Source organism: Oncorhynchus nerka, linkage group LG11 (assembly GCF_034236695.1).
Source record: "Oncorhynchus nerka isolate Pitt River linkage group LG11, Oner_Uvic_2.0, whole genome shotgun sequence".
NCBI classification, from domain to species: Eukaryota; Metazoa; Chordata; class Actinopteri; order Salmoniformes; family Salmonidae; genus Oncorhynchus; species Oncorhynchus nerka.
This window is the reverse complement of record NC_088406.1, coordinates 2,866,304-2,890,300: the sequence shown is the minus strand read 5'-3', so window position 1 is coordinate 2,890,300 and position 23,997 is coordinate 2,866,304. Positions and strand designations below refer to the sequence as shown.

The 23,997-nt window shown below is 42.8% G+C and overlaps 1 protein-coding gene across 1 annotated transcript in view; it reads left to right on the top strand.

Annotated features, from left to right (window-relative positions):
• Window positions 1-368: 368 nt before the first annotated feature.
• LOC135574079 (asparaginyl-tRNA synthetase-like) overlaps window positions 369-23,997 on the top strand; it is a 23,994-nt gene continuing 365 nt past the window's right edge. Inside the window, exons 1-10 of the mRNA XM_065024952.1 lie at window positions 369-706; window positions 2,064-2,173; window positions 3,337-3,457; window positions 3,633-3,773; window positions 4,954-4,997; window positions 5,038-5,092; window positions 5,252-5,358; window positions 5,928-6,060; window positions 15,783-15,881; window positions 16,035-16,074. Coding sequence (XP_064881024.1) covers window positions 563-706; window positions 2,064-2,173; window positions 3,337-3,457; window positions 3,633-3,773; window positions 4,954-4,997; window positions 5,038-5,092; window positions 5,252-5,358; window positions 5,928-6,060; window positions 15,783-15,881; window positions 16,035-16,074 — 994 coding nt within the window. The 5' untranslated portion in view covers window positions 369-562. The remainder of the gene's footprint in view (window positions 707-2,063; window positions 2,174-3,336; window positions 3,458-3,632; window positions 3,774-4,953; window positions 4,998-5,037; window positions 5,093-5,251; window positions 5,359-5,927; window positions 6,061-15,782; window positions 15,882-16,034; window positions 16,075-23,997) is intronic.

The window sequence follows — 23,997 nt, the reverse complement described above, 5'->3', positions numbered from 1 at the left end:
TTCCCGGTCTCGTCTCTGGTCATGGACCAGTAGCACACGGTTCAGCATAGTCTTATTGTCTAGTTGAAAAGAAATGTCCCAGAATCGCACCAATAGCCAACCGACGTTAAACCCCATCGAAGAAGAAGGAGCACCAATAGCCAACCGACGTTAAACCCCATCGAAGAAGAAGAAGAAGGAGCACCAATAGCCAACCGCTGTTCAACCCCATAGAAGAAAACGAAGAAGAAGGAGCACCAATAGCCAACCGCCGTTCAACCCCATAGAATAAGACGAAGAAGAAGGAGCACCAATAGCCAACCGACGTTAAACCCCATAGAAGAAAACGAAGAAGAAGGAGCACCAATAGCCAGAGACCCAGACGGGAAGTGATCTTCAACCAGGATGAACGGGACAACGTGAATGTCAACTAGTGTTTTATAAACTGAATTTAACCGTCATAATGAAGAAATCGTCTACCTCTTTTGTATTTTAGTAATTGTAGCTCCATATTGCATAATATAGCGTCTGTAACTAAACTATTTATTTGTTCAACGTCGAAATTTAGAGGCATATAGTAACAATGTTGCCGGCTAGGTTGTGGTTGTCTGAAGCAGCTCTTGGAATGTGGCAAAGCCTTCGATATTACTGCCAGGAGACACCCAGAAAGCTCCGAATATGCGAGGCAATCTCAAATTTAGAAGTGGGAACACAAATCAAAGTGCAGGTATTGTAATTGTGTCTACTGTAGACCGTCATTGTAAATGAATAATTTCTTCTCAACTGACCTGCCTTGTTAATAGGTTAAATAAAATAATGTCATAAATGAATGAATGAGAAGTAAGTGAATGAATGAATGACCCTCAGAGGTTTGCTGCTCAGTGTGCATCACTGCTACTGTCATTTCCAAATATTACATTTGTAACTTCATTTCTGAAAGGTTAATTACAGACTACTGTATTTAGCTATTTCACTCAGGACCGGGATGGTCAAAGTGTATAGTGTAATGTACTGTCCCTCCTGTGGTGAAGAAATGTATTGTCTATGCCTGTGAAGTGTGGTTGTCCCACCTAACTCTAGGATTAATCTTGTAAGTTGCTCTGGATAAGAGTGTCTGTTAAATGACTAAAATGTTGTTGTTTTAAAACGCAGTTGTCATACTTGAGTAAAAGTAAAGATGCCTTAATAGAAAATGAGTCAAGTGAAAGTCACCCAGTAAAATACTACTTGAGTAAAAGCCAAAGTATTTGTTTTGAAATATACTTAAGTATCAAAAGTACATTTAATTGCTAAAATATACTTAAGTATCAAAAGAGAAAGTATTAATAAAACCAGATGTCTTTCTGTTTTATTTACAGGTAGCCAGGGTCACACTCCAACACATATCATTTACAGTGTGTGTGAATTGGACCATTTTACTGTCCTGCTAAGCATTCAAAATGTAATGAGTTATTTTGGGTGTCAAGGAAAATGTATGGAGTAGAAAGTACATTATTTTCTCTTGGAATGTAGTGAAGTAAAAGTTGTCAAAATATCAAAAGTAAAGTACAGATACCCCCCAAAAATGACTTCAGTAGTACTATTTTTTTTTTAAAGTACTTTACACCATTGTGTCCCCCTGATATCCTACGGCTGAGCTGGTCAAAGTCTATAATGTGGCCTCCCGGGTGGCGCAGTGGTCTAAGGCACTGCATCGCATCGCTAGCTGTGCCACCAGAGACTCTGGGTTCGCGAGTGTTCGGCCGGTAGGGATATCCTTGTCTCATTGCGCACCAGCGACTCCTGTGGCGGGCCGGGCGCAGTGCTAACCAAGGTCGCCAGGTGCACGTTGTTTCCTCCGACACATTGGTGCGGCTGTCTTCCGGGTTGGATGCGGGCTGTGTTAAGAAGCAGTGCGGCTTGGTTGGGTTGTGTTTCGGAGGACACATGACTTTCGACCGTCGTCTCTCCCGGGAGTTGTAGCGATGAGACAAGATAGTAACTACTAATAATTGGATACTATGACATTGGGGAGAAAAAGGGGGTAAAATTCAACAAAAAAAGTCTATAATGTACTGTAATATACCGTCCCTGTGATATCCTAGGGCTGGGTTCGCTCTGTGAGACCCCAGAAGGAGAATCTGTTCCTCCATGTGAATGACGGGAGCTCCCTTCAGTCTCTACAGGTAGTGGCCAGCTCAGAGCTCAACCACAGGTGAGGACGTACCTGGAGGCTACCTTTTATTATAGCACCCTCTTCCCTGTATAGTGCACTACTTTAGACCAGGGCCCATAGCACCCTCTTCCCTGTATAGTGTACTACTTTAGACCAGGGCCCATAACACCCTCTTCCCTGTATAGTGCACTACGTTAGACCAGGGCCCATAACACCCTCTTCCCTGTATAGTGCACTACTTTAGACCAGGGCCCATAGCACCCTCTTCCCTGTATAGTGCACTACTTTAGACCAGGGCCCATAACACCCTCTTCCCTGTATAGTGCACTACTTTAGACCAGGGCCCATAGCACCCTCTTCCCTGTATAGTGCACTACTTTAGACCAGGGCCCATAGCACCCTCTTCCCTGTATAGTGCACTACTTTAGACCAGGGCCCATAGCACCCTCTTCCCTGTATAGTGCACTACTTTAGACCAGGGCCCATAACACCCTCTTCCCTGTATAGTGCACTACGTTAGACCAGGGCCCATAACACCCTCTTCCCTGTATAGTGTACTACTTTAGACCAGGGCCCATAGCACCCTCTTCCCTGTATAGTGCACTACGTTAGACCAGGGCCCATAGCACCCTCTTCCCTGTATAGTGCACTACTTTAGACCAGGGCCCATAACACCCTCTTCCCTGTATAGTGCACTACTTTAGACCAGGGCCCATAGCACCCTCTTCCCTGTATAGTGCACTACTTTAGACCAGGGCCCATAGCACCCTCTTCCCTGTATAGTGCACTACTTTAGACCAGGGCCCATAACACCCTCTTCCCTGTATAGTGCACTACTTTAGACCAGGGCCCATAGCACCCTCTTCCCTGTATAGTGCACTACTTTAGACCAGGGCCCATAACACCCTCTTCCCTGTATAGTGCACTACGTTAGACCAGGGCCCATAGCACCCTCTTCCCTGTATAGTGCACTACTTTAGACCAGGGCCCATAGCACCCTCTTCCCTGTATAGTGCACTACTTTAGACCAGGGCCCATAGCACCCTCTTCCCTGTATAGTGCACTACTTTAGACCAGGGTGCACCCTCTTCCCTTCGGGTGAAGTGACTTATGTGTTATATATTACTATACCTGTCATGAGTATTTTTCATTGACTTGATTATCACTTCTCTGTTCTTTCCTGGTTGGTTGTTCTTCTCCAGACTGCTGACGTTTGGGAGTGCTGTGGAGATCTCAGGGAGCCTGGTCACCAGTCCCAGCCGCAAGCAGGACGTGGAACTGCAGGCTGACCAGATAGATGTGGTTGGAGAATGTAACCCTGTGGTAAATATATAACCAGATAGATGTGGTTGGAGAATGTAACCCTGTGGTAAATATATAACCAGATAGATGTGGTTGGAGAATGTAACCCTGTGGTAAATATATAACCAGATAGATGTGGTTGGAGAATGTAACCCTGTGGTAAATATATAACCTTTCTCGTGCTCTGTTGTTTCAGGACTTCCCCTTTAAGATCAAGGAGAAACATGGTCTGGAATACATCCGTCAGTTTCCTCACCTGAGGTGTAAAACCAACGCCTTCAGTTCCCTGCTGAGAATACGCAGCGAAGCCACCGCTGGTATACAGCAATATTTCAAGGTGAGATGAGACCAATGTTAGACCAGTAGACTAGAATATCAATCAATCAAATTGATTATAAAGCCCTTCCAAACAGCAAGCAATGCAGGTGTAGAAGCACGGTGGCTAGGAAAAACTCTAGAAACCTAGAGAGGAACCAGGCTATGAGGGGTGGCCAGTCCTCTTCTGGCTGTGCTGGGTGGAGATTATAAACCTAGAGAGGAACCAGGCTATGAGGGGTGGCCAGTCCTCTTCTGGCTGTGCTGGGTGGAGATTATAAACCTAGAGAGGAACCAGGCTATGAGGGGTGGCCAGTCCTCTTCTGGCTGTGCCGGGTGGAGATTATAAACCTAGAGAGGAACCAGGCTATGTGGGGTGGCCAGTCCTCTTCTGGCTGTGCTGGGTGGAGATTATAAACCTAGAGAGGAACCAGGCTATGTGGGGTGGCCAGTCCTCTTCTGGCTGTGCTGGTTGGAGATTATAACAGGACATGGCCAAGATGTTCAAATGTTCATAAATGACCAGCAGGGTCAAATAATAATAATCACAGTAGTTGGAGGATGGCAAGTCATTACCTCTAAATCAGTTGGCTTTTCATAGCCAACCATTAAGACTATTCTACCACTCCTGCTGTCTCTAGAGAGTTGAGAACAGCAGGTCTGGGACAGGTAGGGGTGAACAGGTCAGCCTCAGTGAGTAAATTCAGTTGGCTTTTCATAGCCGATCATTGAGAGATTACCGCTCCTGCTGTCTCTAGAGAGTTGAGAACAGCAGGTCTGGGACAGGTAGCAGGTCTGGGACAGGTAGCAGGTCTGGGACAGTCGTCCTTCTCAGGAGTAAATGTCATTTGGCTTTCTAGCCGGTGGAGATTATACCGCTCCTGCTGTCTCTAGAGAGTTGAGAACAGCAGGTCTGGGACAGGGCATCTGGGACAGGTAGCAGGTCTGGGACAGGTAGCAGGTCTGGGACAGGTAGCCCGTCCGGTGAACAGGTCAGCACCTCAGGAGTAAATGTCATTTGGCTTTTCATAGAATATCATTGTTATACCAACTCATATCCTCTTCACACTACTGTCCCAAGCCAGGCTTTGCTGGTCTGGCCTTCTCATCCATCGTTGGTGCTGGAACCATGTCGGGGGAAAGTACAATGTGAAAATAAAATATCCAAGATGACCCAATAGTGTGAAATGTCATTGTTGCAGGAGAAGGGCTTTATTCAGGTCCACACCCCAGTCTGGGTGATAATGTCTGTGTTGTTGTTGCTGCAGGAGAAGGGCTTTATTCAGGTCAGTCCTCACCTCTAATGACTGTGAAGGGGCAGGAGAGCTCTTCCAGGTTGAGGTGAGCTCTGTCTGTTAGAGAATTACAATTCTGATCTGTCTGTCAACAAAATGGTGCAGTAAATAAAGCCTCAGCATAATAATAATATAATAATTTCGTTTGAAACATCTGGTTTGTATTGTAAAGACAAGGATTAATGTGTCTTCTATCTTCCCTCAGCCTGCAGGTCAGGAGAAGAACCAGGATGAGGAAGGGCCCCAACACTTCTTCTCTGTCCCAGCGTACCTGACTGTCTCTGGGCAGCTGCATCTGGAGGTCATGGCTGGGTGAGGAGATACTGGAACTCAGTACCATGCTTTCATTCAGTCAGTCTTTTGGTCGCTCACTCACTCACTCACTCACTCACTCACTCACTCACTCACCCACCCACTCACCCAACACACTCACTCACTCACTCACTCACTCACTCACTCTCACTCACTCACTCACTCACTCACCACTCACTCACTCACTCACCCACCCACCCACCCACCCACCCACCCACCCACTCACTCACTCACTCACTCACTCACCACTCACTCACTCACTCACTCACTCACACTCACTCACTCACCACCACTCACTCACCCACCCACCCACCCACCCACCCACCCACCCACCCACCCACCCACCCACTCAGGGTCACTCACTCACTCATCACCACCCACCCACCCACCCACCCACCCACCCACCCACCCACTCACTCACTCACTCACTCACTCACTCACTCACTCACTCACTCACTCACTCACTCACTCACTCACTCACCCACCCACTCACTCACTCACTCATTCATAAGATCGAGAGAGAGTATTGTACGAATGCAGTATTTATATACTTTGTGTGTCTCTTCCAGGGCGTTTCCTGGAGTGTACACTTTTGGACCAACGTTCCGGGCAGAGAACTCTCAGAGCAGACGTCACCTGGCTGAGTTCTACATGGTGGAGGCAGAGATCTCCTTCACACAGTCACTCGAGGATCTAATGAAGGTATGGAATATAAGTCCCATTATATATAACGTTTCTAACTGGTAATACTCTACAGTACATGGTGGAGGCAGAGATCTCCTTCACACAGTCACTAGAGCAGTGGTTTTCAAACAACTCCTCTGGGAACCCCCAGCTGTTCCAAATCTCTCCTCACTCACGGCTGGGGGTCCCGAGGAGAGGTTTGATACGGCTGGGGGTCCCCGAGGAGAGATTTGATACGGCTGGGGGTCCCCGAGGAGAGATTTGGAACGGCTGGGGGTCCCAGAGGAGAGATTTGATACGGCTGGGGTTCCCATCAGTTTGATCCATTGTTGATATATGGTCTTCTTCTAGACCTGATTGACTAACTGACTCTGCATTAACTCCTTCTAGACCTGACTAAATGACATTAACTCCTCCTAGACCTGACTAAATGACATTAACTCCTTCTAGACCTGACTAAATGACTGCATTAACTCCTTCTAGACCTGACTAAATGACATTAACTCCTTCTAGACCTGACTAAATGACATTAACTCCTTCTAGACCTGACTAAAGGACATTAACTCCTTCTAGACCTGACTAAATGACATTAACTCCACCTAGACCTGACTAAATGACATTAACTCCTTCTAGACCTGACTAAATGACATTAACTCCTTCTAGACCTGACTAAATGACTCTGCATTAACTCCTTCTAGACCTGACTAAATGACTCTGCAATTAACTCCACCTAGACCTGACTAAATGACATTAACTCCTTCTAGACCTGACTAAATGACATTAACTCCTTCTAGACCTGACTAAATGACTGCATTAACTCCTTCTAGACCTGACTAAATGACATTAACTCATTCTAGACCTGACTAAATGACTCTGCATTAACTCCTTCTAGACCTGACTAAATGACATTAACTCCTTCTAGACCTGACTAAATGACATTAACTCCTTCTAGACCTGACTAAATGACATTAACTCCTTCTAGACCTGACTAAATGACATTAACTCCACCTAGACCTGACTAAATGACTCTGCATTAACTCCTTCTAGACCTGACTAAATGACTTCTAGACCTGACTAAATGACTTCTAGACCTGACTAAATGACTCTGTATTAACTCCTTCTAGACCTGACTAAATGACATTAACTCCTTCTAGACCTGACTAAATGACATTAACTCCACCTAGACCTGACTAAATGACTCTGCATTAACTCCTTCTAGACCTGACTAAATGACATTAACTCCTTCTAGACCTGACTAAATGACATTAACTCCTTCTAGACCTGACTAAATGGCATTAACTCCTTCTAGACCTGACTAAATGACATTAACTCCTTCTAGACCTGACTAAATGACTCTGCATTAACTCCTTCTAGACCTGACTAAATGACTCTGCATTAACTCATTCTAGACCTGACTAAATGACATTAACTCCTCCTAGACCTGACTAAATGACATTAACTCCTCCTAGACCTGACTAAATGACTCTGCATTAACTCCTCCTAGACCTGACTAAATGACATTAACTCCTCTTAGACCTGACTAAATGACATTAACTCCACCTAGACCTGACTAAATGACTCTGCATTAACTCCTCCTAGACCTGACTAAATGACTCTGCATTAACTCCTCCTAGACCTGACTAAATGACATCAACTCCACCTAGACCTGACTAAATGACTCTGCATTAACTCCTTCTAGACCTGACTAAATGACTCTGCATTAACTCCTTCTAGACCTGACTAAATGACATGAACTCCTCCTAGACCTGACTAAATGACTCTGCATTAACTCCTTCTATACCTGACTAAATGACATTAACTCCTTCTAGACCTGACTAAATGACATTAACTCCTTCTAGACCTGACTAAATGACATTAACTCCTTCTAGACCTGACTAAATGACATTAACTCCTCCTAGACCTGACTAAATGACTCTGCATTAACTCCTTCTAGACCTGACTAAATGACATGAACTCCTTCTAGACCTGACTAAATGACTCTGCATTAACTCCTTCTAGACCTGACTAAATGACATTAACTCCTCCTAGACCTGACTAAATGACTCTGCATTAACTCCTTCTATACCTGACTAAATGACATTAACTCCTTCTAGACCTGACTAAATGACATTAACTCCTTCTAGACCTGACTAAATGACATTAACTCCTTCTAGACCTGACTAAATGACATTAACTCCTCCTAGACCTGACTAAATGACTCTGCATTAACTCCTTCTAGACCTGACTAAATGACATGAACTCCTCCTAGACCTGACTAAATGACATTAACTCCTTCTAGACCTGACTAAATGACATTAACTCCTTCTAGACCTGACTAAATGACATTAACTCCACCTAGACCTGACTAAATGACATTAACTCCTTCTAGACCTGACTAAATGACATTAACTCCTTCTAGACCTGACTAAATGACTCTGCATTAACTCCTTCTAGACCTGACTAAATGACATGAACTCCTTCTAGACCTGACTAAATGACATTAACTCCTCCTAGACCTGACTAAATGACTCTGCATTAACTCCTTCTAGACCTGACTAAATGACATTAACTCCTTCTAGACCTGACTAAATGACATTAACTCCACCTAGACCTGACTAAATGACATTAACTCCTTCTAGACCTGACTAAATGACATTAACTCCTTCTAGACCTGACTAAATGACTCTGCATTAACTCCTTCTAGACCTGACTAAATGACATTAACTCCTTCTAGACCTGACTAAATGACTCTGCATGAACTCCTTCTAGACCTGACTAAATGACATTAACTCCTTCTAGACCTGACTAAATGACTCTGTATTAACTCCTTCTAGACCTGACTAAATGACTCTGCATTAACTCCTCCTAGACCTGACTAAATTACATTAACTCCTCCTAGACCTGACTAAATGACATTAACTCCTTCTAGACCTGACTAAATGACATTAACTCCTTCTAGACCTGACTAAATGACATTAACTCCTCATAGACCTGACTAAATGACATGAACTCCTTCTAGACCTGACTAAATTACATTAACTTCTCCTAGACCTGACTAAATGACATTAACTCCTTCTAGACCTGACTAAATGACTCTGCATTAACTCCTCCTAGACCTGACTAAATGACATTAACTCCTTCTAGACCTGACTAAATGACTCTGCATTAACTCCTTCTAGACTTGACTAAATGACTCTGCATTAACTCCTTCTAGACCTGACTAAATGACATTCACTCCACCTAGACCTGACTAAATGACATTAACTCATCCTAGACCTGACTAAATGACATTAACTCATCCTAGACCTGACTAAATGACTCTGCATGAACTCCTTCTAGACCTGACTAAATGACATTAACTCCACCTAGACCTGACTAAATGACTCTGCATTAACTCCTTCTAGACCTGACTAAATGACATTAACTCCTTCTAGACCTGACTAAATGACATTAACTCCTTCTAGACCTGACTAAATGACATTACCTCCTCCTAGACCTGACTAAATGACATTAACTCCTTCTAGACCTGACTAAATGACTCTGCATTAACTCCTTCTAGACCTGACTAAATGACATTAACTCCTTCTAGACCTGACTAAATGACATTAACTCCTTCTAGACCTGACTAAATGACATTAACTCCTCCTAGACCTGACTAAATGACTCTGCATTAACTCCTTCTAGACCTGACTAAATGACATTAACTCCTTCTAGACCTGACTAAAGGACATTAACTCCTTCTAGACCTGACTAAATGACATTAACTCCACCTAGACCTGACTAAATGACATTAACTCCTTCTAGACCTGACTAAATGACATTAACTCCTTCTAGACCTGACTAAATGACTCTGCATTAACTCCTTCTAGACCTGACTAAATGACTCTGCAATTAACTCCACCTAGACCTGACTAAATGACATTAACTCCTTCTAGACCTGACTAAATGACATTAACTCCTTCTAGACCTGACTAAATGACTGCATTAACTCCTTCTAGACCTGACTAAATGACATTAACTCATTCTAGACCTGACTAAATGACTCTGCATTAACTCCTTCTAGACCTGACTAAATGACATTAACTCCTTCTAGACCTGACTAAATGACATTAACTCCTTCTAGACCTGACTAAATGACATTAACTCCTTCTAGACCTGACTAAATGACATTAACTCCACCTAGACCTGACTAAATGACTCTGCATTAACTCCTTCTAGACCTGACTAAATGACTTCTAGACCTGACTAAATGACTTCTAGACCTGACTAAATGACTCTGTATTAACTCCTTCTAGACCTGACTAAATGACATTAACTCCTTCTAGACCTGACTAAATGACATTAACTCCACCTAGACCTGACTAAATGACTCTGCATTAACTCCTTCTAGACCTGACTAAATGACATTAACTCCTTCTAGACCTGACTAAATGACATTAACTCCTTCTAGACCTGACTAAATGGCATTAACTCCTTCTAGACCTGACTAAATGACATTAACTCCTTCTAGACCTGACTAAATGACTCTGCATTAACTCCTTCTAGACCTGACTAAATGACTCTGCATTAACTCATTCTAGACCTGACTAAATGACATTAACTCCTCCTAGACCTGACTAAATGACATTAACTCCTCCTAGACCTGACTAAATGACTCTGCATTAACTCCTCCTAGACCTGACTAAATGACATTAACTCCTCTTAGACCTGACTAAATGACATTAACTCCACCTAGACCTGACTAAATGACTCTGCATTAACTCCTCCTAGACCTGACTAAATTCCTCCTAGACCTGACTAAATGACATCAACTCCACCTAGACCTGACTAAATGACTCTGCATTAACTCCTTCTAGACCTGACTAAATGACTCTGCATTAACTCCTTCTAGACCTGACTAAATGACATGAACTCCTCCTAGACCTGACTAAATGACTCTGCATTAACTCCTTCTATACCTGACTAAATGACATTAACTCCTTCTAGACCTGACTAAATGACATTAACTCCTTCTAGACCTGACTAAATGACATTAACTCCTTCTAGACCTGACTAAATGACATTAACTCCTCCTAGACCTGACTAAATGACTCTGCATTAACTCCTTCTAGACCTGACTAAATGACATGAACTCCTTCTAGACCTGACTAAATGACTCTGCATTAACTCCTTCTAGACCTGACTAAATGACATTAACTCCTCCTAGACCTGACTAAATGACTCTGCATTAACTCCTTCTATACCTGACTAAATGACATTAACTCCTTCTAGACCTGACTAAATGACATTAACTCCTTCTAGACCTGACTAAATGACATTAACTCCTTCTAGACCTGACTAAATGACATTAACTCCTCCTAGACCTGACTAAATGACTCTGCATTAACTCCTTCTAGACCTGACTAAATGACATGAACTCCTCCTAGACCTGACTAAATGACATTAACTCCTTCTAGACCTGACTAAATGACATTAACTCCTTCTAGACCTGACTAAATGACATTAACTCCACCTAGACCTGACTAAATGACATTAACTCCTTCTAGACCTGACTAAATGACATTAACTCCTTCTAGACCTGACTAAATGACTCTGCATTAACTCCTTCTAGACCTGACTAAATGACATGAACTCCTCCTAGACCTGACTAAATGACATTAACTCCTTCTAGACCTGACTAAATGACATTAACTCCTCCTAGACCTGACTAAATGACTCTGCATTAACTCCTTCTAGACCTGACTAAATGACATTAACTCCTTCTAGACCTGACTAAATGACATTAACTCCACCTAGACCTGACTAAATGACATTAACTCCTTCTAGACCTGACTAAATGACATTAACTCCTTCTAGACCTGACTAAATGACTCTGCATTAACTCCTTCTAGACCTGACTAAATGACATTAACTCCTTCTAGACCTGACTAAATGACTCTGCATGAACTCCTTCTAGACCTGACTAAATGACATTAACTCCTTCTAGACCTGACTAAATGACTCTGTATTAACTCCTTCTAGACCTGACTAAATGACTCTGCATTAACTCCTCCTAGACCTGACTAAATTACATTAACTCCTCCTAGACCTGACTAAATGACATTAACTCCTTCTAGACCTGACTAAATGACATTAACTCCTTCTAGACCTGACTAAATGACATTAACTCCTCATAGACCTGACTAAATGACATGAACTCCTTCTAGACCTGACTAAATTACATTAACTTCTCCAGACCTGACTAAATGACATTAACTCCTTCTAGACCTGACTAAATGACTCTGCATTAACTCCTCCTAGACCTGACTAAATGACATTAACTCCTTCTAGACCTGACTAAATGACTCTGCATTAACTCCTTCTAGACTTGACTAAATGACTCTGCATTAACTCCTTCTAGACCTGACTAAATGACATTCACTCCACCTAGACCTGACTAAATGACATTAACTCATCCTAGACCTGACTAAATGACATTAACTCATCCTAGACCTGACTAAATGAATGAACTCCTTCTAGACCTGACTAAATGACATTAACTCCACCTAGACCTGACTAAATGACTCTGCATTAACTCCTTCTAGACCTGACTAAATGACATTAACTCCTTCTAGACCTGACTAAATGACATTAACTCCTTCTAGTTGACTAAAATGACATTACCTCCTCCTAGACCTGACTAAATGACATTAACTCCTTCTAGACCTGACTAAATGACTCTGCATTAACTCCTTCTAGACCTGACTAAATGACATTAACTCCTTCTAGACCTGACTAAATGACATTAACTCCTTCTAGACCTGACTAAATGACATTAACTCCTCCTAGACCTGACTAAATGACTCTGCATTAACTCCTTCTAGACCTGACTAAATGACATGAACTCCTTCTAGACCTGACTAAATGACTCTGCATTAACTCCTTCTAGACCTGACTAAATGACATTAACTCCTCCTAGACCTGACTAAATGACTCTGCATTAACTCCTTCTATACCTGACTAAATGACATTAACTCCTTCTAGACCTGACTAAATTACATTAACTCCTTCTAGACCTGACTAAATGACATTAACTCCTTCTAGACCTGACTAAATGACATTAACTCCTCCTAGACCTGACTAAATGACTCTGCATTAACTCCTTCTAGACCTGACTAAATGACATGAACTCCTCCTAGACCTGACTAAATGACATTAACTCCTTCTAGACCTGACTAAATGACATTAACTCCTTCTAGACCTGACTAAATGACATTAACTCCTTCTAGACCTGACTAAATGACATTAACTCCTTCTAGACCTGACTAAATGACTCTGCATTAACTCCTTCTAGACCTGACTAAATGACATTAACTCCTTCTAGACCTGACTAAATGACTCTGCATGAACTCCTTCTAGACCTGACTAAATGACATTAACTCCTTCTAGACCTGACTAAATGACTCTGTATTAACTCCTTCTAGACCTGACTAAATGACTCTGCATTAACTCCTCCTAGACCTGACTAAATGACATTAACTCCTCCTAGACCTGACTAAATGACATTAACTCCTTCTAGACCTGACTAAATGACATTAACTCCTTCTAGACCTGACTAAATGACATTAACTCCTCATAGACCTGACTAAATGACATGAACTCCTTCTAGACCTGACTAAATTACATTAACTTCTCCTAGACCTGACTAAATGACATTAACTCCTTCTAGACCTGACTAAATGACTCTGCATTAACTCCTCCTAGACCTGACTAAATGACATTAACTCCTTCTAGACCTGACTAAATGACTCTGCATTAACTCCTTCTAGACTTGACTAAATGACTCTGCATTAACTCCTTCTAGACCTGACTAAATGACATTCACTCCACCTAGACCTGACTAAATGACATTAACTCATCCTAGACCTGACTAAATGACATTAACTCATCCTAGACCTGACTAAATGACTCTGCATGAACTCCTTCTAGACCTGACTAAATGACATTAACTCCACCTAGACCTGACTAAATGACTCTGCATTAACTCCTTCTAGACCTGACTAAATGACATTAACTCCTTCTAGACCTGACTAAATGACATTAACTCCTTCTAGACCTGACTAAATGACATTACCTCCTCCTAGACCTGACTAAATGACATTAACTCCTTCTAGACCTGACTAAATGACTCTGCATTAACTCCTTCTAGACCTGACTAAATGACATTAACTCCTTCTAGACCTGACTAAATGACATTAACTTCTTCTAGACCTGACTAAATGACATTAACTCCTTCTAGACCTGACTAAATGACTCTGCATTAACTCCTTCTAGACTGTGGTTGCAGATGTAACACATAGACAAATGCATAAGATATATGGAATAGTTGAACACTAAAAACAGACTACATGAAGGAAAGGTGACATAGCTGCCAGGATAGCTGGACATACCAAGGCCAGAGGGATATAACAAAGGAGGGGGTCAGTCAAATGACTAACTGATGACCAATAGACATAGTTTGCATATTTTTAGGACGTAGAGATGCAGAAGGAATGACAGAGAAGACACATAGTCTGTTGCTATGAGGTAAAGACACACATGCAGAGGGACACATAGAGTTAATTACAGAGCCAAAGCATAGGGTTGTAAAATAAGAGGAATGTATAGTATTTTTAGTATAGCTGGACACGCTAGAAACTGAGGAGACACATAGTCTGCTGATCTTAGATAATTCACAAACAAAAGAATGCATTTAGTTAAGTGCAGGAACAAAGCAAAGGTCTTATCATCATTTATAATCTGACGGAAAGCAGGTATGAGCATTATTGAGCTGAGCAAGCACGATGCACGCATTGGAATGTAAACTTATTTGACATGTGAGAACATACAATGTGGATAAATACTGAGGGCTCTGGAAAAGGGTGTGTTCTGTGGGTCCCTTTGGGTCCTGCGGAGCTCTCCGGCTTTCTGATACGAGGGTGTATTAAAAGTCTATCATTGAATTCAAAAGTTCTCGGACGTGTCATTTTTGAACTGATTGGCCACTACAAGACCTGACTAAATGACTCTGCATTAACTCCTTCTAGACCTGACTAAATGACATTAACTCCTTCTAGACCTGACTAAATGACATTAACTCCACCTAGACCTGACTAAATGACATTAACTCCTTCTAGACCTGACTAAATGACATTAACTCCACCTAGACCTGACTAAATGACATTAACTCCTTCTAGACCTGACTAAATGACATTTAACTCCACCTAGACCTGACTAAATGACATTAACTCCTTCTAGACCTGACTAAATGACATTAACTCCACCTAGACCTGACTAAATGACATTAACTCCTTCTAGACCTGACTAAATGACATTAACTCCACCTAGACCTGACTAAATGACATTAACTCCTTCTAGACCTGACTAAATGACATTAACTCCACCTAGACCTGACTAAATGACATTAACTCCTTCTAGACCTGACTAAATGACATTAACTCCACCTAGACCTGACTAAATGACATTAACTCCTTCTAGACCTGACTAAATGACATTAACTCCACCTAGACCTGACTAAATGACATTAACTCCTTCTAGACCTGACTAAATGACATTAACTCCTTCTAGACCTGACTAAATGACATTAACTCCTTCTAGACCTGACTAAATGACTGCATGAACTCCTTCTAGACCTGAATAAATGACATTAACTCCTTCTAGACCTGACTAAATGACATTAACTTGTGTCCTTCCCTCTTCAGGTGATGGAAGACTTGTTCAGGTCTACAACAGAACATCTCTTGTCTCAGTGTCCTGAAGACGTGGCTTTGTATCACAAACACGTGTCACCAGGATACAGGGTGAGACACCAGAAAATATCTAAAACGCAATACCATGCATGCATATTCTCTGAACATATTGAATGAACCTTGAACCCCCCCCCCCCACACACACACACACACACCCTATTGACCTAAACTAGAGCTGATTCTGTTTTCTCTATTTCTCCCAAGGACTATGTGGATCTAATGATGAAGAAGAGTTTTAATGAAAGTGTGTGTCATGATTATGCAAGCTTTAATGTGTCCCAAATGTCTCCCTATTCCCTACATAGTGCACAAATTTTGACCAGGACCCATAGGGTAGTAGTGCACTGTATAGGGAATAGGTTGCCTTATGGGTCATGTCTCACATCTACAAATCTAAATCAAATCAAATGTCACATGCTTGGTAAACAACAGGTGTATACTAACAGTGAAATGCTGACTGAAGGGTCCTTGGTAAACAACAGGTGTATACTAACAGTGAAATGCTGACTGAAGGGTCCTTGGTAAACAACAGGTGTATACTAACAGTGAAATGCTGACTGAAGGGTCCTTGGTAAACAACAGGTGTATACTAACAGTGAAATGCTGACTGAAGGGTCCTTGGTAAACAACAGGTGTATACTAACAGTGAAATGCTGACTGAAGGGTCCTTGGTAAACAACAGCTGTAGACTAACAGTGAAATGCTGACTGAAGGGTCCTTGGTAAACAACAGGTGTAGACTAACAGTGAAATGCTGACTGAAGGGTCCTTGGTAAACAACAGGTGTATACTAACAGTGAAATGCTGACTGAAGGGTCCTTGGTAAACAACAGGTGTAGACTAACAGTGAAATGCTGACTGATGGGTCCTTGGTAAACAACAGGTGTAGACTAACAGTGAAATGCTGACTGACTGAATGGTCCTTGGTAACAACAGGTTTAGACTAACAGTGAAATGCTGACTGAAGGGTCCTTGGTAAACAACAGGTTTAGACTAACAGTGAAATGCTGACTGAAGGGTCCTTGGTAAACAACAGGTGTAGACTAACAGTGAAATGCTGACTGAAGGGTCCTTGGTAAACAACAGGTGTAGACTAACAGTGAAATGCTGACTGACTGAATGGTCCTTGGTAACAACAGGTTTAGACTAACAGTGAAATGCTGACTGAAGGGTCCTTGGTAAACAACAGGTTTAGACTAACAGTGAAATGCTGACTGAAGGGTCCTTGGTAAACAACAGGTTTAGACTAACAGTGAAATGCTGACTGAAGGGTCCTTGGTAACAACAGGTTTAGACTAACAGTGAAATGCTGACTGAAGGGTCCTTGGTAAACAACAGGTTTTGACTAACAGTGAAATGCTGACTGAAGGGTCCTTGGTAAACAACAGGTTTAGACTAACAGTGAAATGCTGACTGACTGAATGGTCCTTGGTAAACAACAGGTTTTGACTAACAGTGAAATGCTGACTGAAGGGTCCTTGGTAAACAACAGGTTTAGACTAACAGTGAAATGCTGACTGAAGGGTCCTTGGTAAACAACAGGTTTAGACTAACAGTGAAATGCTGACTGATGGGTCCTTGGTAAACAACAGGTGTAGACTAACAGTGAAATGCTGACTGACTGAAGGGTCCTTGGTAAACAACAGGTGTAGACTAACAGTGAAATGAAATATATTTTTTACATAAGTATTCAGACCCTTTGCTATGAGACTCAATATTGAGCTCAGGTGCATCCTGTTTCCATTGATCATCCTTGAGATGTTTCTACAACTTGATTGGAGTCCACCTGCAGTAAAGTCAATTGATTGGACATGATTTGGAAAGGCACACACCTGTCTATATAAAGGTTCCACAGTTGACAGGTGCATGTCAGAGCAACAACCAAACCATGAGGTTGAATAATTGTCCGTAGAGCTCAGAGACAGGATTGTGTCGAGGCACAGATCTGGGGAAGGTACCAAAACGTCTGCAGCATTGAAGGTCCCCAAGAACAAAGTGGCCTCCATCATTCTTAAATGGAAGAAGTTTGGAACCACCAAGACTCTTCCTAGAGATGGCCACCCGGACAAACTGAGCAATCGGGGGAGAAGGGCCTTGGCCAGGGAGGTGACAAAGAACCCGATGGTCACTCTGACAGAGCTCCAGAGTTATTTCCGAATGTATTGTATATTTAGAGCCATATCCCTGTAATGCTTAGAGAATATCTAATTTCAAGTGGTATTGAAGTGTTGTGGTTGCAGGTTCACCTTCCTCATCTAAAGCTTATTATTTTGGGGTGTTGCTATGGGCCACCAGGTGCTCACAGTCAGTACCTAAATAATGTGTGTGAAATGCTTGATAGTGTTCGTGATGTAAACAGAACGGTCTTTTTTCTTGAGGACCTGAATATTGACTGGTTTTCATCAAGCTTCTCACTGTAACCAGTGTCTGTAATCTGGTTCAGGTTATTAATCAACCCACTCAACAGGAAGCTTCTCACTGTAACCAGTGTCTGTAATCTGGTTCAGGTTATTAATCAACCTACCAGCGTGTTTACAAACACGACAGGAACAAGATCATCCACATGTATTGATCACATCTTTACTAATACTGTAGAACGTTGTTCTAAAGCTGTATCCGTACCCATTGGATGCACTGATCACAATATAGTGGCTATATCCAGGAAAGACAAAGTTTCAACAGCTGGGACTAAAATAGTATATTAGAGATCATACAAAATATTTTGCTGTGACTCTTATGTGGATGAAGTTAAAAACTATTTGTTTTTATTATTTGATAAACATTCACCTGTAAACATTCACCTGTTAAGAAACTAACTGTTAGAACTGTTAAGGCTCCATGGATCGATGAGGAATTGAAGAACTGTATGGTTGAAAGAGATGGGGGGGGCAAAAGGAAGTGGGAAAATTGCTATCGATCAATAATTACAAACCTCCTGGCATTGACAACTCTGATGGAAAGCTACTGAGGATGGTAGCTGACTCTATAGCCACTCCTACTGAGGATGGTAGCTGACTCTATAGCCACTCCTACTGAGGATGGTAGCTGACTCTATAGCCACTCCTACCTAGCTGACTCTATAGCCACTCCTACTGAGGATGGTATCTGACTCTATAGCCACTCCTACTGACTCTATAGCCACTCCTACTGAGGATGGTAGCTGACTCTATAGCCACTCCTACTGAGGATGGTAGCTGACTCTATAGCCACTCCTACTGAGGATGGTAGCTGACTCTATAGCCACTCCTACTGAGGATGGTAGCTGACTCTATAGCCACTCCTACTCCTACTGACTCTATAGCCACTCCTACTGAGGATGGTAGCTGACTCTATAGCCACTCCTACTGAGGATGGTAACTGACTCTATAGCCACTCCTACTGACTCTATAGCCACTCCTACTGAGGATGGTATCTGACTCTATAGCCACTCCTACTGACTCTATAGTCACTCCTACTGAGGATGGTAGCTGACTCTATAGCCACTCCTACTGACTCTATAGTCACTCCTACTGAGGATGGTAGCTGACTCTATAGCCACTCCTACTGAGGATGCTGTACTCCTACTGACTCTATAGCCACTCCTACTGAGGATGGTAGCTGACTCTATAGCCACTCCTACTGACTCTATAGTCACTCCTACTGAGGATGGTAGCTGACTCTATAGCCACTCCTACTGACTCTATAGCCACTCCTACTGAGGATGGATGGTAGCCACTCCTACTGACTCTATAGCCACTCCTACTGAGGATGGTATCTGACTCTATAGCCACTCCTACTGACTCTATAGACACTCCTACTGAGGATGGTAGCTGACTCTATAGCCACTCCCTACTGACTCTATAGCCACTCCTACTGAGGATGGTAGCTGAGTCTATAGCCACTCCTACTGAGGATGGTAGCTGAGTCTATAGCCACTCCTACTGACTCTATAGCCACTCCTACTGAGGATGGTATCTGACTCTATAGCCACTCCTACTGACTCTATAGCCACTCCTACTGAGTCTATAGCCACTCCTACTGAGTCTATAGCCACTCCTACTGAGGATGTATCTGTAGCTGACTCTATAGCCACTCCTACTGAGGATGGTAGCTGACTCTATAGCCACTCCTACTGAGGATGGTATCTGACTCTATAGCCACTCCTACTGAGGATGGTAACTGACTCTATAGCCACTCCTACTGACTCTATAGCCACTCCTACTGAGGATGGTATCTGACTCTATAGCCACTCCTACTGAGGATGGTAGCTGACTCTATAGTCACTCCTACTGAGGATGGTAGCTGACTCTATAGCCACTCCTACTGAGGATGGTATCTGACTCTATAGCCACTCCTACTGAGGATGGTAGCTGACTCTATAGCCACTCCTACTGACTCTATAGCCACTCCTACTGAGGATGGTATCTGACTCTATAGCCACTCCTACTGACTCTATAGCCACTCCTACTGAGGATGGTAGCTGACTCTATAGCCACTCCTACTGAGGATGGTATCTGACTCTATAGCCACTCCTACTGAGGATGGTAGCTGACTCTATAGCCACTCCTACTGACTCTATAGCCACTCCTACTGAGGATGGTATCTGACTCTATAGCCACTCCTACTGAGGATGGTAGCTGACTCTATAGTCACTCCTACTGAGGATGGTAGCTGACTCTATAGCCACTCCTACTGAGGATGGTATCTGACTCTATAGCCACTCCTACTGAGGATGGTAACTGACTCTATAGCCACTCCTACTGACTCTATAGCCACTCCTACTGAGGATGGTAACTGACTCTATAGCCACTCCTACTGACTCTATAGCCACTCCTACTGACTCTATAGCCACTCCTACTGAGGATGGTATCTGACTCTATAGCCACTCCTACTGAGGATGGTAGCTGACTCTATAGCCACTCCTACTGACTCTATAGCCACTCCTACTGAGGATGGTAGCTGACTCTATAGCCACTCCTACTGAGGATGGTATCTGACTCTATAGCCACTCCTACTGAGGATGGTATCTGACTCTATAGCCACTCCTACTGAGGATGGTAGCTGACTCTGACTCTATAGCCACTCCTACACTCCTAGCCACTGAGGATGGTAGCTGACTCTATAGTCACTCCTACTGAGGATGGTAGCTGACTCTATAGCCACTCCTACTGACTCTATAGCCACTCCTACTGAGGATGGTAACTGACTCTATAGCCACTCCTACTGACTCTATAGCCACTCCTACTGAGGATGGTATCTGACTCTATAGCCACTCCTACTGACTCTATAGCCACTCCTACTGAGGATGGTAGCTGACTCTATAGCCACTCCTACTGAGGATGGTAGCTGACTCTATAGCCACTCCTACTGAGGATGGTATCTGACTCTATAGCCACTCCTACTGAGGATGGTATCTGACTCTATAGCCACTCCTACTGAGGATGGTATCTGACTCTATAGCCACTCCTACTGAGGATGGTAGCTGACTGACTCTATAGCCACTCCTACTGAGGATGGTAGCTGACTCTATAGCCACTCCTACTGAGGATGGTATCTGACTCTATAGCCACTCCTACTGAGGATGGTGACTCTAGCCACTCCTACTGATATAGTCACTCCTACTGAGGATGGTACTGACTCTATAGCCACTCCTACTGAGGATGGTAGCTGACTCTATAGCCACTCCTACTGAGGATGGTAGCTGACTCTATAGCCACTCCTACTGAGGATGGTAGCTGACTCTATAGCCACTCCTACTGAGGATGGTATCTGACTCTATAGCCACTCCTACTGAGGATGGTAGCTGACTCTATAGCCACTCCTACTGAGGATGGTAGCTGACTCTATACTGACTCTATAGCCACTCCTACTGAGGATGGTAGCTGACTCTATAGCCACTCCTACTACTGACTCTATAGCCACTCCTACTGAGGATGTATCCTACTCTCTGACTCTATAGCCACTCCTACTGAGGATGGTAGCTGACTCTATAGCCACTCCTACTGACTCTATAGCCACTCCTACTGAGGATGGTAGCTGACTCTATAGCCACTCCTACTGACTCTATAGCCACTCCTACTGAGGATGGTATCTGACTCTATAGCCACTCCTACTGAGGATGGTAGCTGACTCTATAGCCACTCCTACTGACTCTATAGCCACTCCTACTGAGGATGGTATCTGACTCTATAGCCACTCCTACTGAGGATGGTATCTGACTCTATAGCCACTCCTACTGAGGATGGTAGCTGACTCTATAGCCACTCCTACTGAGGATGGTAGCTGACTCTATAGCCACTCCTACTGAGGATGGTAGCTGACTCTATAGCCACTCCTACTGAGGATGGTAGCTGACTCTATAGCCACTCCTACTGAGGATGGTAGCTGACTCTATAGCCACTCCTACTGAGGATGGTAGCTGACTCTATAGCCATTCCTATCTGTCATATCTTTAATCGAGTCTAGAGGAAAGTCTTTGTCCTCAGGCCTGGAGGGAATCCAAATTAATCCACTACCTAAGAGTGGTAAAGAGGCCTTTACTGGTTCTAACAGCAGACCAATCAGCTTGCTGCCAGCTCTGAACATACTGTTGGAAAAAATGGTGTTTGACCAAATACAATGTTATTTCTCTGTAAACAAATGAACAGCAGACTTTCAGCATGCTTATAGAGAAGGGCACTCAACATGTACTGCACTGACACAAATCACTGATGATTGGTTGAAAGAAATTGATAAAAATAAGATTGTGGGAGCTGTACGGTTAGATTTCAGTGCTACCTTTGATATCATTGACCTTAAACTGTTGTTGAGAACTTGTGTTCAACCTCAGCTCTGAATCCACAATATGGCAATCTATCTAATAAAACTCAAAGGGTTTTCTTTCATGGAAGCTTCTCTAATGTCAAACATGTAAAGTGTGGTGTACCACAGGGCAGCTCTCTAGGCCTTCTACTCTTTTCTATTTTTTACCAATGACCTGCCACTGGCATTAAACAAAGCCTGCGTGTCCACATATGCTGATGACTCAAGCATATACACGAGTCAGCAACCACAGCTAATGAAGTCACTGAAACCCTTAAAGAGTTGCAGTCTGTTTTGGAATGGGTGGCCAGTAATAAACTGGTCCTGAACATCTCTAAAACTAAGAGCATTGTATTTGGTACAAATCATTCCTGAAGTTCTAGACCTCAGCTGGATCTGATAATGAATGATGTGGCTGTTGAACAAGTTGAGGAGACTCAATTACTTGGTGTGTTACCTTAGATTGGAAACTGTCCTGGTCAAAACATATTGATTCAATGGTTGTAAAGATGGGGAGAGATCTGTCTGTAACAAAAAGATGCTCTGCTTTTTTGACACCACACTCCAAAAAGCAAGTCCTGCAGGCTCTAGTGTTGTCTAAACGTGATTATCGTCCAGTCATGTGGTCCAGTGCTGCAAAGAAAGACCTAGTTAAGCTGCAGCTGGTCCCAGAACAGAGCGGCACGTCTTGCTCTTAATTGTAATCAGAGGGCTGATATAAATACTATGCATGTCTCAGTCTCTCTTGGCTATGAGTTGAGGACAGACTGACTGCATCACTTCTTCTTTTTATAATAAACATTAATGTGTTAAAAATTCCTAATTGTTTGCATAGTCAACTTACACACAGTTCTGAAACACACACTTACCCCACCAGACATGCCACCGGGTGTCTTTTCACAGTCCCCAGGTCCAGAACAAATTCAAGGAAACATACAGTATTACACAGAGCCATTACTGCATGGAACTCCCTTCTTCTTCCTTCCATCTCATATTGGTCAAATAAACAGCAAACCTGGTTTAAAATAAACAGATCAAGCAACACCTCGCGGCACAACGCCTCTCCCCCATTTGACCTAGATATTTAGTGTGTATATTTATTTAACCAGGTAGGCCAGTTGAGAACAAGTTCTCATTTATAACTGCGACCTGGTCAAGATAAAGCAAAGCAGTGAGACACAAACAACGACACAGAGTTACACATAAACAAACATACAGTCAATAACACCATAGAATAATGTATATACAGTGTGTGCAAATGTAGAAGATTAGGGAGGTAAGGCAATAAATAGGCCATAGAGGTGAAAATAATGACAATTTAGCATTAACACTGGAGTGATAGATGTGCAGATGATGATGTGCAAGTAGAGATACTGGGGTGCAGAAGA